Source organism: Myotis daubentonii, chromosome 2, assembly GCF_963259705.1.
Source record: "Myotis daubentonii chromosome 2, mMyoDau2.1, whole genome shotgun sequence".
NCBI lineage: Eukaryota > Metazoa > Chordata > Mammalia > Chiroptera > Vespertilionidae > Myotis > Myotis daubentonii.
Genome location: NC_081841.1, coordinates 210,234,902 through 210,248,256, shown reverse-complemented (window position 1 = coordinate 210,248,256; position 13,355 = coordinate 210,234,902). Strand labels below are relative to the sequence as shown.

The 13,355-nt window shown below is 45.0% G+C and overlaps 1 protein-coding gene across 4 annotated transcripts in view; it reads left to right on the top strand.

Moving 5' to 3' along the window:
- The window catches only part of MTUS1 (microtubule associated scaffold protein 1), a 133,159-nt gene that overhangs the window by 81,200 nt on the left and 38,604 nt on the right, over positions 1 to 13,355 (top strand). Inside the window, exon 1 of one of the 4 annotated variants that reach the window (XM_059685576.1) lies at positions 4,848 to 5,243. The exons of the other annotated variants lie outside the window; for them this stretch is intronic. Within the exon in view, the coding sequence (XP_059541559.1) occupies positions 5,123 to 5,243 (121 nt within the window). The 5' untranslated portion in view covers positions 4,848 to 5,122. Of the gene's footprint in view, positions 1 to 4,847; positions 5,244 to 13,355 lie in introns of those variants that run through there. 4 annotated transcript variants of the gene reach the window in all.

Below are 13,355 nucleotides of genomic sequence, written 5' to 3'. Positions count from 1 at the left end.
TATCCACTGAGCCAAACCAGCTAGGGCCCTTCTGACTTTTAACTCTTTCTTTTCATTGGTGCTGCCTCTCTTTTTAGTTATTATAACACTAGAGGCCCAGTGCACGAAATTCGTGCACTCAGGGAGGGGTGTCCCTGCCTGCGCCCTCTCACAATCCAGGAGCCCTGAGATTGATCACCCCAAAGAGGTAGGCCCTGCCCACCTGGCCAGGGCTCCATGATGGATTGCCCCTGCAGAGGGAAGTCCCGCCCACTCACTGTGGCCCGCTGATCGGTGGCCTGGGCCTCCCTCTTTGGGGCTGTTGTGGAGCCACCCAATTGATTGCCCCGCTGGCTGGTGGCCTGTGCCTCCCTCTGCGGGGCGATCATGGGGCTATGGCCAGGCCCCTGACCAATCGCATCACACCTGCCTTGGCTGGCCTGGCGCCAGTGGTTGTCATAGCGTGGTCGTCTGGTCATTCTGCTGTTTGGCTGTTCGGTTGATTTGCATATTAAGCTTTTATTATTATAGATTATTTACTATACTCACAATGTTGTACTATACATGCCCATGACTGTTCTCTAACTACCATTTTGTACTTCTTAACCCCTTCACATTTTCCATACATCCTCCCAGTCTCCCTCCCACCTGGCAGCTGTCACAATGGTCTCCGTATCTGTGAGTCTGCTTGTGTGCTGCTTGTTTATTTGTTCTTTAGATTCTGCAGATAACTGAAATCTTTTGGCATTTGTCATTCTCTGCCGACTTATTTTACTCTGCACAGTACCCTCTAGGTCCATCCGTGTTGCTGCAGGTGGTGAGATTTTATTCTTTTTTATGGCTGAGTCATATTCCAGTGTATGTATGCACCACTTCTTCTTTATCCATGCATCTACTGACGGAAACTTGGGTCATTTCCATATGTTGGCTATTGTAGGTAATCTGCAATAAACATATGGATACATGTCTTTTCAATTGAGTGTTTAGGTTTCTTCAGATAAATACCCAGAAGTGGAATTGCTGGGTCCTTGTCTCTTGTTATAGCCTTTGCTTTCAAGCGGCGGTTCTCAACCTGTGGGTCGCGACCCCTTTGGGGGTCGAGTGACCCTTTCACAGGGGTCGCCTAAGACCATCGGAAAACACACATATAATTACATATTGTTTTTGTGATTCATCACTATGCTTTAATGATGTTCAATTTGTAACAATGAAATTGGGGGTCACCACAACATGAGGAACTGTATGAAAGGGTCGCGGCATGAGGAAGGTTGAGAACCACTGCTTTAAAGTCTATTTTGTCTGGTATAAGTATTGCTACCCCAGATTTTTGTTGTTGCTTGTTTCCATTTTTATGAAATATCCATCTCTTTGCTTTCAGTCTGTGTTTGTGTCTTTTGATCTGAAGTGAATCATCTTGACCAGAAGCCCTCTTCTCTTTATTCTTGCAATTCTTTGCTCTGAAGTTAAAAATGGGTTATTGGCAGCATTTTCTTTCATTGATTTTGTGAGAGAGAGAGGGAGAGAGAGAGAGAAAGAAAGAGAGGAAGGGCAAGGAAGAGAGAGAAAGAGGGGTAGGGGAATTGTTGTTCCACGTATTTATGCATTCATTGGTTGATTCTTATCTGTGCCCTGACTGGAGAACCCTCAACTTTGGTATATGGGGATGATGCTATAACCAACGGAGCTACATGGCCAGGTCCAGCAACGTTTACTTTTAATATACGCTGAGTGGCCAGATTATTATGACCACCCCATCAGTACTTCGTTGGGCCACCTTTTGCCTTCAATACTGCGGCAATTCTTGGCATTAACTCCACGAGATGTTGAAAGGTGATGCGAGGAATCTGATACCATGCCTGATGAATAGCACTGTCCAGTTCTGTGAGATTTGATGGTTGTGGAACCAGCCGCCTGATGGCTCTTTTAACTTCGTCCCACAAATGCTCAATTGGATTGAGATCTGGTGATTGTGGGGGCTACCTAAGCAAGGTAAAGTCTCCCTCATGTTATTGAAACCACTCCTGCACAATACGAGCACCGTGGCGTGGCACATTGTCTTGTTGGAAGAAGCCATCTCGATTGGGATACGCCATCAACATGATAGGATGAACTTGATCAGCAACGATACTTAGGTATGTTGTGCTATTCAGACGTATTCCACACGAATTAAAGGGCCCAGATCATGCCAGGAAAACATGCCCCAAACTATAACACTGCCCCCCACCAGCTTGAAGGGTTGTACTCATGCATGTGGGGTGCATGCTTTCATGCTGTTTCTGCCAAATTCTCACTCTGCCATCTGCATGATGCAACTGGAAACGTGATTAATCGGACCACATGACTTTTTTCCAATGCCCGACTGTCCAATCCTTGTGTTCCTGTGTGAATTGGAGATGTTTTATCTTGGTAACTGCAGACAGCAAAGGTGTTCGAACAGGCCTTCGGCTTCCATATCCCATACAATGTAGTGTACGGCTAATTGGCCTACAAACGTCAGGTGGTCATAATAATCTGGCCACTCACATTTATATATATCCCACGTTCAAAGGCTGTTAAATCGCGTTGTTTACTCATATCTTCAGGAAAAAAAATCACTTCTACTGTCACGGTAAACCTGCTTCCCTATTTATAATGGTCCGACCCTCTAGCAACTTCAGCACGAAATTATAGTTAATTTGCCTACAAACGTCAGGTGGTCATAATAATCTGGCCACTCGGTGTATGTGGTAGCTTAGTGTGGTACAAGTAAAAGCTTTAATTAGTAGGATGGATAGCTGGCATGTTGCTAATTTTTTTTATTTGAGTGGTCTACCCGTGGTCAGCAAACAGCGGCTCACGAGCCACATGCAGCTCTTTGGCCCCTTCAGTATGGCTCTTCCACAAAATACCACATGAGGCCACGCACGTACAGTGCGATTGAAACTTCGTGGCTCATGCGCAGAAGTCGTTATTTTGTGGAAGAGCCACACTGAAGGGGCCAAAGAGCCACATGTGGCTCGTGAGCCGCAGTTTGCCGACCACTGGTAAAAGATTTCTTTTCTAACCAGGGCATTTTGGAGTTTACTATTTCTTAACAACCCCACCCTTCCAAAAACAACAATAACCAAAAAAACCAAATTCCATATGGAGTGGTGTCATGGGTATTTTTAATAATGTTTAATATTTAACCTTATTCTTTACAATTTTAATGCTGATTGGCATCTTGGTTTTTACACGTTTCTGGGGGGCGGTGGAGGAGAGGTGGTTATAGCATACTATTAATATTGAGAAACTGAGTAAAAGGCGGGTTTTATAAAATAACAATAAACTGGGATAAATGGTAAATCAACACTTAAATGTAGCTGTTTTGACTTTATGTCCATGGTTATTTGTGTTGCAGTTGCCATGGGTGCCGTGTGTTTCCCAGGTCCATTGTCTGTGTGTGAACAAGTTGTATCTTTCCCACAGTGAACCCTGGACAAGGGGTTGGTGTGTCTCTAAACTGACAGGCTGAGTGAAGAGGGAGAAGAAATTATTCAGAATTTCCTTTCCTGCCTATCAGCTTCCCCCGTCACACCCTGAATGCTCCATACAATTCCTGAAAGAGTGCTTCCTGCACATTAAATAGCGACTCCTAGGATTATTCATAGTTAACAATCTCTACATTTATTCTGATACCAAGTCTTTTTTTTTTTTTTTTAAAGAAATCTTTGGAACAAGCATAGATCACTTTTTTACACATTGTTTTCTTGTGGTTTTTTTTTAGAATAAAAAAAGAGTTAGGATTTGGGGCTGTTCCAGCTTTAATATTTGCTTTATTTAAGTAGCATATTGCCGCTGCAATTTTCTTATTCCCATACCTTTACCTTTTGACTTCCTTGTTGTTGTTGTTTTTTGCCATCATATTTTAATGTGCTTTCATAAACCACTATACTACAAAAAAACATTGAATAAATCCCAGTAAAAAAATACAAATAACTGCCCTGGCCTGTTTTGCTCAGTGGATAGAGCATTGGCCTACGAACTGAAAAGTCCCAGGTTTGATTCCAGTCAAGGGCACACGCCCAGGTTGTGGGTTCGATCCCCAGTGGGGGACTTGCAGGAGGCAGCCGATCCAGGATTCTCTCTCATTGTGGCTGTTTCTATCTCTCTCTCCCTCTTCCTTCCTCTCTGAAATCAATAAAAATATATTTTAAAAAAATACACATAACCACGCCCCTCCCGTGTTTCTAGCCTCAGCGCCTTACTGTGAGAGGTACCTGGTTTTCTATACCTGGGATGAGTCGAACAATAAGTGCAGCCCTTAGAATACTGCCTGTGTGAATAACTAATTTTTTATTTTTCTGCAACTATTACACCTGCTAGAGAAATTACATGAACCTTTTATTGTTGGTTATGAGTGAGGTCCTCAGAATGTGAGTGTGAAAGTTGACACTTGAACCTCTTATCAATCAGCCATTGCTATAATAGACATTTTATTAAAAATTATAATAGGGAACATTTATTGCTTAGAGCCATTTTTTAAAAATTTTATCCAGGATGTCAGGTTTATACATATGTTTGCATAGAAACAATCTGCAAACATCCCCAGTGTTATCAGTGTGAATGTAATAAAAAAAGTTAAAAACAGGACACAGATTACTTTAATGAAATCTTAATTTTTTCCCCTCATTACTAAATAAGCAGGCGGCACTGTAAGTAGTTAATTTCCCTGAACAATCGTCCAAGTGGTTCCAGACTCTGCGGCGTTATTGGCTGTTCTGTAAAGCTCCTGAGACCACCCACTTCCTCCCCCCTTTGCCGTCTCTGATGAGAACCATAACAACCCCACAGGCATGTGCAGTGTGATGTAACTCACAGGCTGCTTCGCGCGGGGGCCGCCAAGAGGAGATTTTATTCCGAGGAAGAGCATTGTTTTGGCAACATCTGGGAGAGCAAAGGGAAGCCGGAAACAGTGGGACCGCTCTGGGGTTTTTTCTGTGTGTGTGTGTGCGTGTGCGTGTGTGTGTGTGTGTGTGTGCTGGAATGACATTTGCTATGTAGGCATGTTTTCTCGCGCTGTGTTTCTTGGCCCCGAGGAGGGCCGAGTTTGAAAAGACAGTATGTGACTACCCATCCGCGGGAGCTGTTTCCTGTGCGAACTCTTCCCACCTGCTCCGAAGACATGCTGTTGTCTCCCAAGTTCTCCTTATCCACCATCCACGTCCGCCTGACCGCCAAGGGGCTGCTGCGGAATCTGCGCCTGCCTTCGGGGTTTCGGAGGAGCTCTGTGGTTTTCCACGCAGGTTTGTCTGGCACTGACTGCTCCATGGTGACTGGTGCATGGGGGGCACATGGATGGGCGTGCAGACGTCTGCAGACATTTCTTAATGAGACAGATGAGTGGGGAAAGGAGGCTCTTTCTTAGCGAGCACTATCCTTAATTTGTAAAAAAAAAAAAAAACACCAAAAACCCACAGAAAACAAAAAAGCAGTTTTCTGATGTTTCAACACAGGAGTAGACGGCGCTGTTACTGTTTGCAAGCAGATGTTTGCTCGGTTTGTTTATAGAAAATGAATTGTTGTCTTGGAGCTCCCTAGCTTTTTTCTCGGATGCCAACCAAAGCTGTGAAAATCAACACCTGTCAACTGGCATTTTACTTCCAATGATTTTGGAAATAGGACGTGGGCATATCGAGAATAATATTTTTCTTTCCCTTAAAGCCGTGGTCAGCAAACTGCGGCTCGCGAGCCACATGCAGCACTTTTGGCCCCTTGAGTGTGGCTCTTCCTAAGCCTTAGGAGTGCCCTAATTAAGTTAATAACAGTGTACCTACCTATATAGTTTAAGTTTAAAAAATTTGGCTCTCAAAAGAAGTTTCAGTCGTTGTACTGCTGATATTTGGCTCTGTTGACTGAGTTTGCCGACCCCGGCCTTAAAGGATGAGATGAGATGAGAGGCTTTCTGTGGTTTTCATTATGTAATTTCTCACTGAGATGGTGATGTTTTGTAGACTACAAGATTTCCACATTCTAAATGTTTGAATTTAAACATCCGGATGGTTGAGGAGAGGCAGGTAACAAGTGAACCACAAATTAAGCCCTCCGAGGTCCATAGTGAGTTGTTTGCAGCTGCAGAAGACCGCCTCTGATGTGTATGCTGGTAGCTGCCTTTTATTTTCCGTGCCTAAGATAGAAATCAGTGCCGTGTGTATTTCAGGCATGTGGGAGCCTGTGTGTCACTCTGAGAGGATTCAGGAGCCTGACATCGCGGCCTCTTGTTCTAGAGCAGTGGTTCTCAACCTTCCTAATGCCGCAGCCCTTTCATACAGTTCCTCATGTTGTGGTGACCCCCAACCATAAAATTATTTTCGTTGCTACTTCATAATTGTAATTTTGCCACTGTTATGAATCATAATGTAAATATCTGATATGCAGGATGTATTTAGGCGACCCCTGTGAAAGGGTTGTTCGACCCCCAGGTTGAGAACCACTGTTCTAGAGGATAATTGCAGCTATGGTAAATGAAGTTGATTTTAGGCTGTAAAAACTAGAGGGCTGTACATTGGATTTGGGCTGGTTAGTGTTAACTGTAAGGGGATTATTTGGAGGATGTAAATAGAAGCTATTTCCTTGTTTCATAAGCCTGGCAGCCCTATGTGTCTTGTTTTTCCTCTCTGTCCCTAGAGATTTTATTCAGCATTGGTTTTTAGTTCTCCCTGAGGCATCTCCCTTCTCTGTGGGATAATTCTCATTTTTCCAGCACCTCTTCCTCATGTTTCATAACTCCCCTTGACCTGCCACCTGAGTCAGCTCGCCTTTCCCTCTCCATCTGGTCTGACAGCTAGAGGTACCCGAGGCAGGTTAGCAGTTAAACAGTGGCTGTGTTTCTCCCAGCCTATATGTCACTGTAGTTTTTTCAACATTAGAAAACAAAAAGGGTGCCCTGTATTTGTAATAATTTGGGTGATCTAAAGTAGCTCCAAAAGCTTCTAATTTTAACTTAAAAATAGAACTCATACTCCAAGTTAAAAAGGAAAACCTAACAGCATAGAAGGTTGTTCAGTTTTCACCCAGCCCTGCCCGCTCCAGCAGGCAGCCACTCTCAGGGGATGCCTTACAGCCCCTGGTAGTTTCTGATCATGTGGAAGCCTGGGTGGCCCTTTTACATCCTTCTTGGTTATACTGGAATGGACGCGTACTATATACACTCTTCTATAGCTTGCTTTTAAAAGTTAGTATGTCTTAGATTTTCACATCAACGCATTTATTTATCTCACCCATTCTTCTTAATGGTCACATGACATCCCATTGTTGGGCGAGCCGTGATTTCTTTCATCAGGCTTCAGTTAGTGAACATTTTCGGCCGCGTGTGTATTTTTGTGAAGCAGTTAGCTTTCCAAGGAAGCTTAAGCAAAAGAGACCAGGCTTTGATCACCAGAGCTTAACTAACAGGGCTCTTTTCGTTACATTTTATTCTCGGAACTTATAGAAACCTATTCCGCAACCTCCATTTGAGTGCAGTTTTCAGAGCTGGAGTGCACTGAGAGGGCATCTGGCTGGTTTTATTTGCCGCCAAGAAGTCGGAGGCCCAGAGAGGTGAACACAGCCTGTGGCAGAGATGGGACTAAGCCCCGGGGCCTCTGTTTAAAATTTCTGGGTTATAGATTTTCCTGGCTGTGAATTTTGCTCTAATTCTGTTAGATCCAGCGGATAGTAGTGATGGAAAAAAGGGTTTTGTGCGTGGAGAGGATTTTAAAATTATGTCAAGTATTTAATTCTACTCACCCCCAGTAAGAATCTTTTGTGAGCTTTATCCATATGACATACCTTTAAGGACGGAGAAGTCTCCCAGTAGAATGGATGATGAAGACCCTGTGTTTTTTCTTCTCCGTGTGGCTGCAGGCAGTAGCAGTGTCTGTATTCTTACTAAGGGAGGTTGTGTTGGTTGCCTTAGTGGCAGTGGTGGTGACCAGGTTTCCAGGAGCCCGGTGTTTGTTGCCTTGGTTTTGCTGGTCATCACATCAGAGACCTTGATGACATACTAGTAACCATACAGGCTACAACAGAAAGGAATCTGATGAGATGATTTCCGAAACCCCTTTAACCTGAAATTCCGAGGATTTTCTGGCTATAGGTTTAAAACTCTCTGGATGTATTACTGACACCTAAAAATTCATCGTTATCGAAACGAATTCTCTCCTTCTCTCTCAAGCTCAGTTAATATGCCTGATTTATTTATTTATTTTTGTGACACCATGTTGTTCCCTTGTCCTGTCATTAAACCTGTCACCTTGGAGTCCTTGCTCTTGGTCATTTGGCCGTAACTAACTGGTTGCAAAAATCTAAGACTCTGTCATAGGAAATCTCTATTTGTTTTTATCCTCTGCCACTCCTCTATCTCAGGCTTTGCTATTAGGCTGGAGCATTGGAAATTACTCTTTTTACAAGTAAAAAATATGGACAGTTTCATATCCCCTAACCTAATACTTCAGGCTATTTGAATGATTTTATATTTTTGGTTTTGGGCACCAGCCTTTCCCCTGTTTCTAAACCTTTTCACATTGCAGGATCCATTCATTCATTCATTTCATAAATAAATACTTATTAGACGTGTGTATGTGTCAGGTACAATGCTAGATGCTGCAGATAGAGCCAGGACTGTGTCACACGTGGCCCCTGTCTCCACACAGCCCACAATTTAATGGAGGGAGACAGACATAGAACATGAAGTAGTCATGACGGGGCATGGGTGAGGCGCCCATGGGTGAGGGTGTTATCCAGGTGGTCTAGACTGTGGGTATGGACTGTGGAGAGAGAGGTGCCAGCGGTAAGGATGGTGCTCAGAGGGACCCAGAGGGCTCTGTCACCGAACCCTCACAGGGCATTGTGTGCCGGGCGTGTCTGTGTATTGTTACTGTGTGGCACCGTCGACAAGAGTGTGTTGTTGGAGCCAGCATGTAATTTCCTCAGTGAACAGGGGCCAAGAAAGAGAGAGAGAATTTCTCGGAGTTCTGAGTGATGTCAGGGTACGGGGCATGGCTGAAGGTGTCAGCGGGAGGTAAAGGCTGGCATCGCCTGAGGCCCAGGAGTGGCTTCACTGACCACCCGAGTGCTGGCCATGGTCTCCTGCCAAAGTGCTAGGCTCAGTCTGTTTCAGAATCTTTTCCGAAGGTATCAGTTCAAATTTTATAATGAGTCAGTGAAGGGGAATAAATCTTCTAAGGAGAAATAGTTCTTGCCACCAGTTGGATTAGAATTCAGGCTTTCTGTGAAGCTGGAGAGAGTGATATTAATTATTCTGAAAAGTGCCATTTTGAGGAAATGCTCTCATTGATTCAAGTGAAGTTACTTGCACTGAAAAATAGAGTTGGTTTTGCTGAGCTAGTGAACTTAAAAGCACATCTATAGCCAAGCCAGCGTGGCTTAGTGTCAACTTATGAACCAGGAGGTCATGGTTTGATTCCTAGTCAGGGCATATGCTCAGGTTGTGGGATTGATCCCCAGTAGGGGGTGTGCAGGAGACAGCCAATTAATGATTCTCTCTCATCATTGGTGTTTCTCTCTCTTCCTCTCCCTTATTTGAAATCAATTAATATTAATATATATAAATTAATAATATATAAATATATATATAAGTATCCTATCTAATAAAAGAGAAACATGGTAATTGGCGTACGACCGCTACCCTTCCCATTGGCTAATCAGCGAGATATGCAAATTAACTGCCAGCCAAGATGGCGGCCGGCAGCCAGGCAGCTTGAAACTAACATGAGGCTTGCTTGCTTCAGTGACGGAGAACTCCAACGTTCCCCGCCTGCCTTGCCGGCCTCTGAGCTTGCAGTTTAAGAAACATTGTAACGAATATAGAAGCTAAACAAAACCCCAGAAACCTGCTTTCAGCGAGCTGGGATCTCAGAGCTAGAGTTGATACAGAGTTTCAATTATAGAACCGAAACAAACCAGATACCTGCTTTTAGGAGCGGAGGCCTAAGAGCTGGAGCCTCAAAGCTAAAGCTGGCCCAGAATAAAATAAAAAAAAAATAAAAAAAGGGAGCAGTTGGGAGCTTCAGTCCCAGCCTAAAAACAGCCCTCAGCCCCTCACCCAGACTGGCCAGGCACCCCAGTGGGGACCCCCACCCTGAAGGGTGTGTGACCAGCTGCAAACAGCCATCATTTCCTCATCCAGGCTGGCCAGGCACCCCAGTAGGGACCCCCACCCTGATCCAGGACACCCTTCAGGGCAAACCAGCCAGCCCCACCCATGCACCAGGCCTCTATCCTATATAGTAAAAGGGTAATATTCCTCCCAGCACCGGGATCAGTGGAGCCGCGAGGCCTCCCGGCACCGGGATCAGCGTGACAGGGGGCAGCGCCCAAACCCCCTGATCGCCCTGCGGCTCTGTGTGTGACAGGGGGTGGTGCCACAACCTCTCTATCGGCCCTGCTCTGTTCCTGACAGGGGAAGGCGCCCCAACCCCCTGATCAGCCCTGCTCTGTCCCTGATAGGGGGGAGCTCCCCAACCCCCTGATCGGCCCTGCGGCTCTGTGTGTGACAGAGGGTGGCGCCCCAACCCCCCAATCGGCCCTACCCTGAGCGTGACTGAGGGTGGCATCGCAACCTCCCAATCCGCCCTGCTCTGTGCATGACAGGGGGCGGTGCCCCAGCTCCCCAATCGGCCCTGCTCTGAGCCCGACCAGGGGCTGCACCTAGGGATTAGGCCTGCCCTCTGCCACCCAGGAGCAGGCCTAAGCCAGCAGGTCGTTATCTCCCGAGGGGTCCCAGACTGCGAGGGGGCACAGGCCGGGCTGAGGGACCCCCCTCCCACCCCCCAAGAGCACAAATTTTTGTGCACCGGGCCTCTAGTATATATATATTTAAAAAGCACATTGAGGATTCTTCCCCCTTACCCCCCCTCCCTCCCCTTCTTCTTCTTCTCTAAAATCAATGAGGACATATCATTTGGTGAGGATTTTAAAAAGGCAATTGTTATAGCAAAATATATATGTATATGCAAATACATTGAGGAAGGGCATGAGAACTATTAACAGAAAATATTTTCATTTACTTAAAGCTGCACTGAAGAGGACTATTTTTTTTTGTTATCCTCACCTGAGGGTAATTAAAAAAAATTGATTTTAGAAAGAGAGAGAAAGGGAGAGGGAGAGAGAGAAAAACATCAATCAGGTGCCTCCCCTATGTCCCCGACAGGCTATGGAACCTGCACCCTAGGTATATGCCCTGATCAGGAATTGAACCCGAAACCTTTTGGTGTACAGGATGCTCCAACCAACTGAGCCACCGGCCAGAGCGAAGAGAACTATTCTGACTAACCTGATATTCTGTCAGAGTGAGGCAGAATGTGACTACATGTGCTTAATTAGCATGAAAGTCATCCAGTTATGTTCTTTTGTTTGGTATTCATTTTTGAGACTGTCAAGCAGAATTGCTTTTAGCTGCAGTTTGTTAAGACAACTAAGAAGGCGCTCTGTGTCTCGCCTACAAAGCAGCTCCGACGTCATTCAGTAGCTCAGCAACGTCAGGGTCAGCTTCTCTGCTGCTTCTCAGCACTTTCCTCATGATTGTTGCCTCATGATCTCACAATGGCTGCTCCAGGCAGGAAAAAATAGGGAAGGGGTGGTGCCAAATCACTAAAGCTTACATCTCATTGGCTAAGTCTTGTCACATGGCTGTCTCTACCCACAAGGGACTCTGGGATATTGAGTGTCTGACTTCTCCACTCTCTATAGTACATGCAGGTATGAGAGGGTGAAAGCCTTATTGTAGTTTCTGCCTCAGAGAAGGCAAAACAGTGATTTCTCAAAAGCTGACTCTTAGCTGCTTATACGTAAGGGGAGTACTCATTTAATAGGCTGAATTTCGCAATAGACCTTATTGTTTTTTCTCTTTTATGACACAGAAGTTTTTTGGTAATGATTACCTATTTTGTAGTTATATCAATTAAATACTTTCAAGTCACTTTGTTGTTTGAACATAGAGATTAATATTTTGATCCCTTAAATGAATTAATTTTCAGGTTTAAAATAATACATTGAGTGAAAATGTTCTCAACTTTAGGTGTGGCTTTTATATACTTAAAATGGGTTAGAAAAAGATTAATGGTTTATCAGTAGAGCATTTATAGTGGGTATTCTATTCCTACATTGTTAAGTTTTATACAAACTTAAACCAATAATTGATGACGTGAACAATTATTTCTTAACTATCTTGGTAAGGTACAGGTTACTGTGGGTCACTGTTCATAGATACAACTAGACAGTATGTTAATAGTGTGTGTTAGGAGCAATATGCAGGTCAGTGGGAAATAAAGAGCTGATTGCTCCTCAGGAAAATGAGACGGCAGATGACTGAATTTGGAAAGTGCTATGGAGCAGGTAAGTTTAGAATAGACTCTCTTTGGAGAACAAAGAGCAGTGTTAGCGCATGACCCACACCTTCCTCACCCTGACCCACACCTTCCCCTCTCCCTGCCCTCACATTCCCAAGCGATAATCTACTCCTCTTCGTGTTATTTCCTAGCTGAAAACGTGTGACTCACCCCGGGTTCCCTTGGTCCAGCTGGTCACTAATCCTCCTGTTTTGCCTCATGAACACATTTATGTTTTGCTGCCTGTTCTTACTGCCGCTGACCCCTGAGTGTCTCCTGCTGGGCTCCCTCCTGACCATCCCCCCTCAGAGTTTCTCCCACACGCCTCCAGCCTCCGGCTCAGCGTTGTTCTGTGCCTCCTACCAGATGAAACCCTGAATGGCACGCATGCTCCCGCCCCCATGTATGCTGCCCGCCACTTCATCTTGCTGTAACACCAGGAGCACTGGCACCCAGGGCCTCCAGGGCCTCCTGTGCCTCTCTATGCCTTTGTATTTTCTGGCCTTCTCTGTCTGCCGAGTGTGCAAATGTCCATCCTGTCTGTAGAACCCCTTCTTGACAACCCCAGATCATCTGCGCCCTCCCCAGTCTGTGTACTCATTCTGCTCTCTCATTATCAAATCATTTTACCATTGTCGATCACCTATTTCTGTCTCTGCTGCCAAGAAGTTCCTTAAAAGCAAGGGCCACTTTGTTGAGGAAGACGTTAGGTAGACACTCGCTGGATGGAGTGTCATTTGGGCCATCGATTCTTAACTGGGCACTCCCTCTTACCAGAACACACATTGTCCAATAATTTGCACTTCAGTACTTTGCTTTCGTGGAATATCCCAGAGTACACACCCACCATCTAAGGCTGAGGAAATACTGACCGGAAGGACTTGTGTAGAGATAGGTGTTTCTACTAAGGTTTTAAGATAGATCGGTTCAAATTAAGGTAGAGAGAAGGGAAGCGGTTGTCTCTCCAGGGTGCGGGTAGAAAGTTAGAGAATGCTCGCTCGCCCATTAGTTCATTACCTACATCTTATT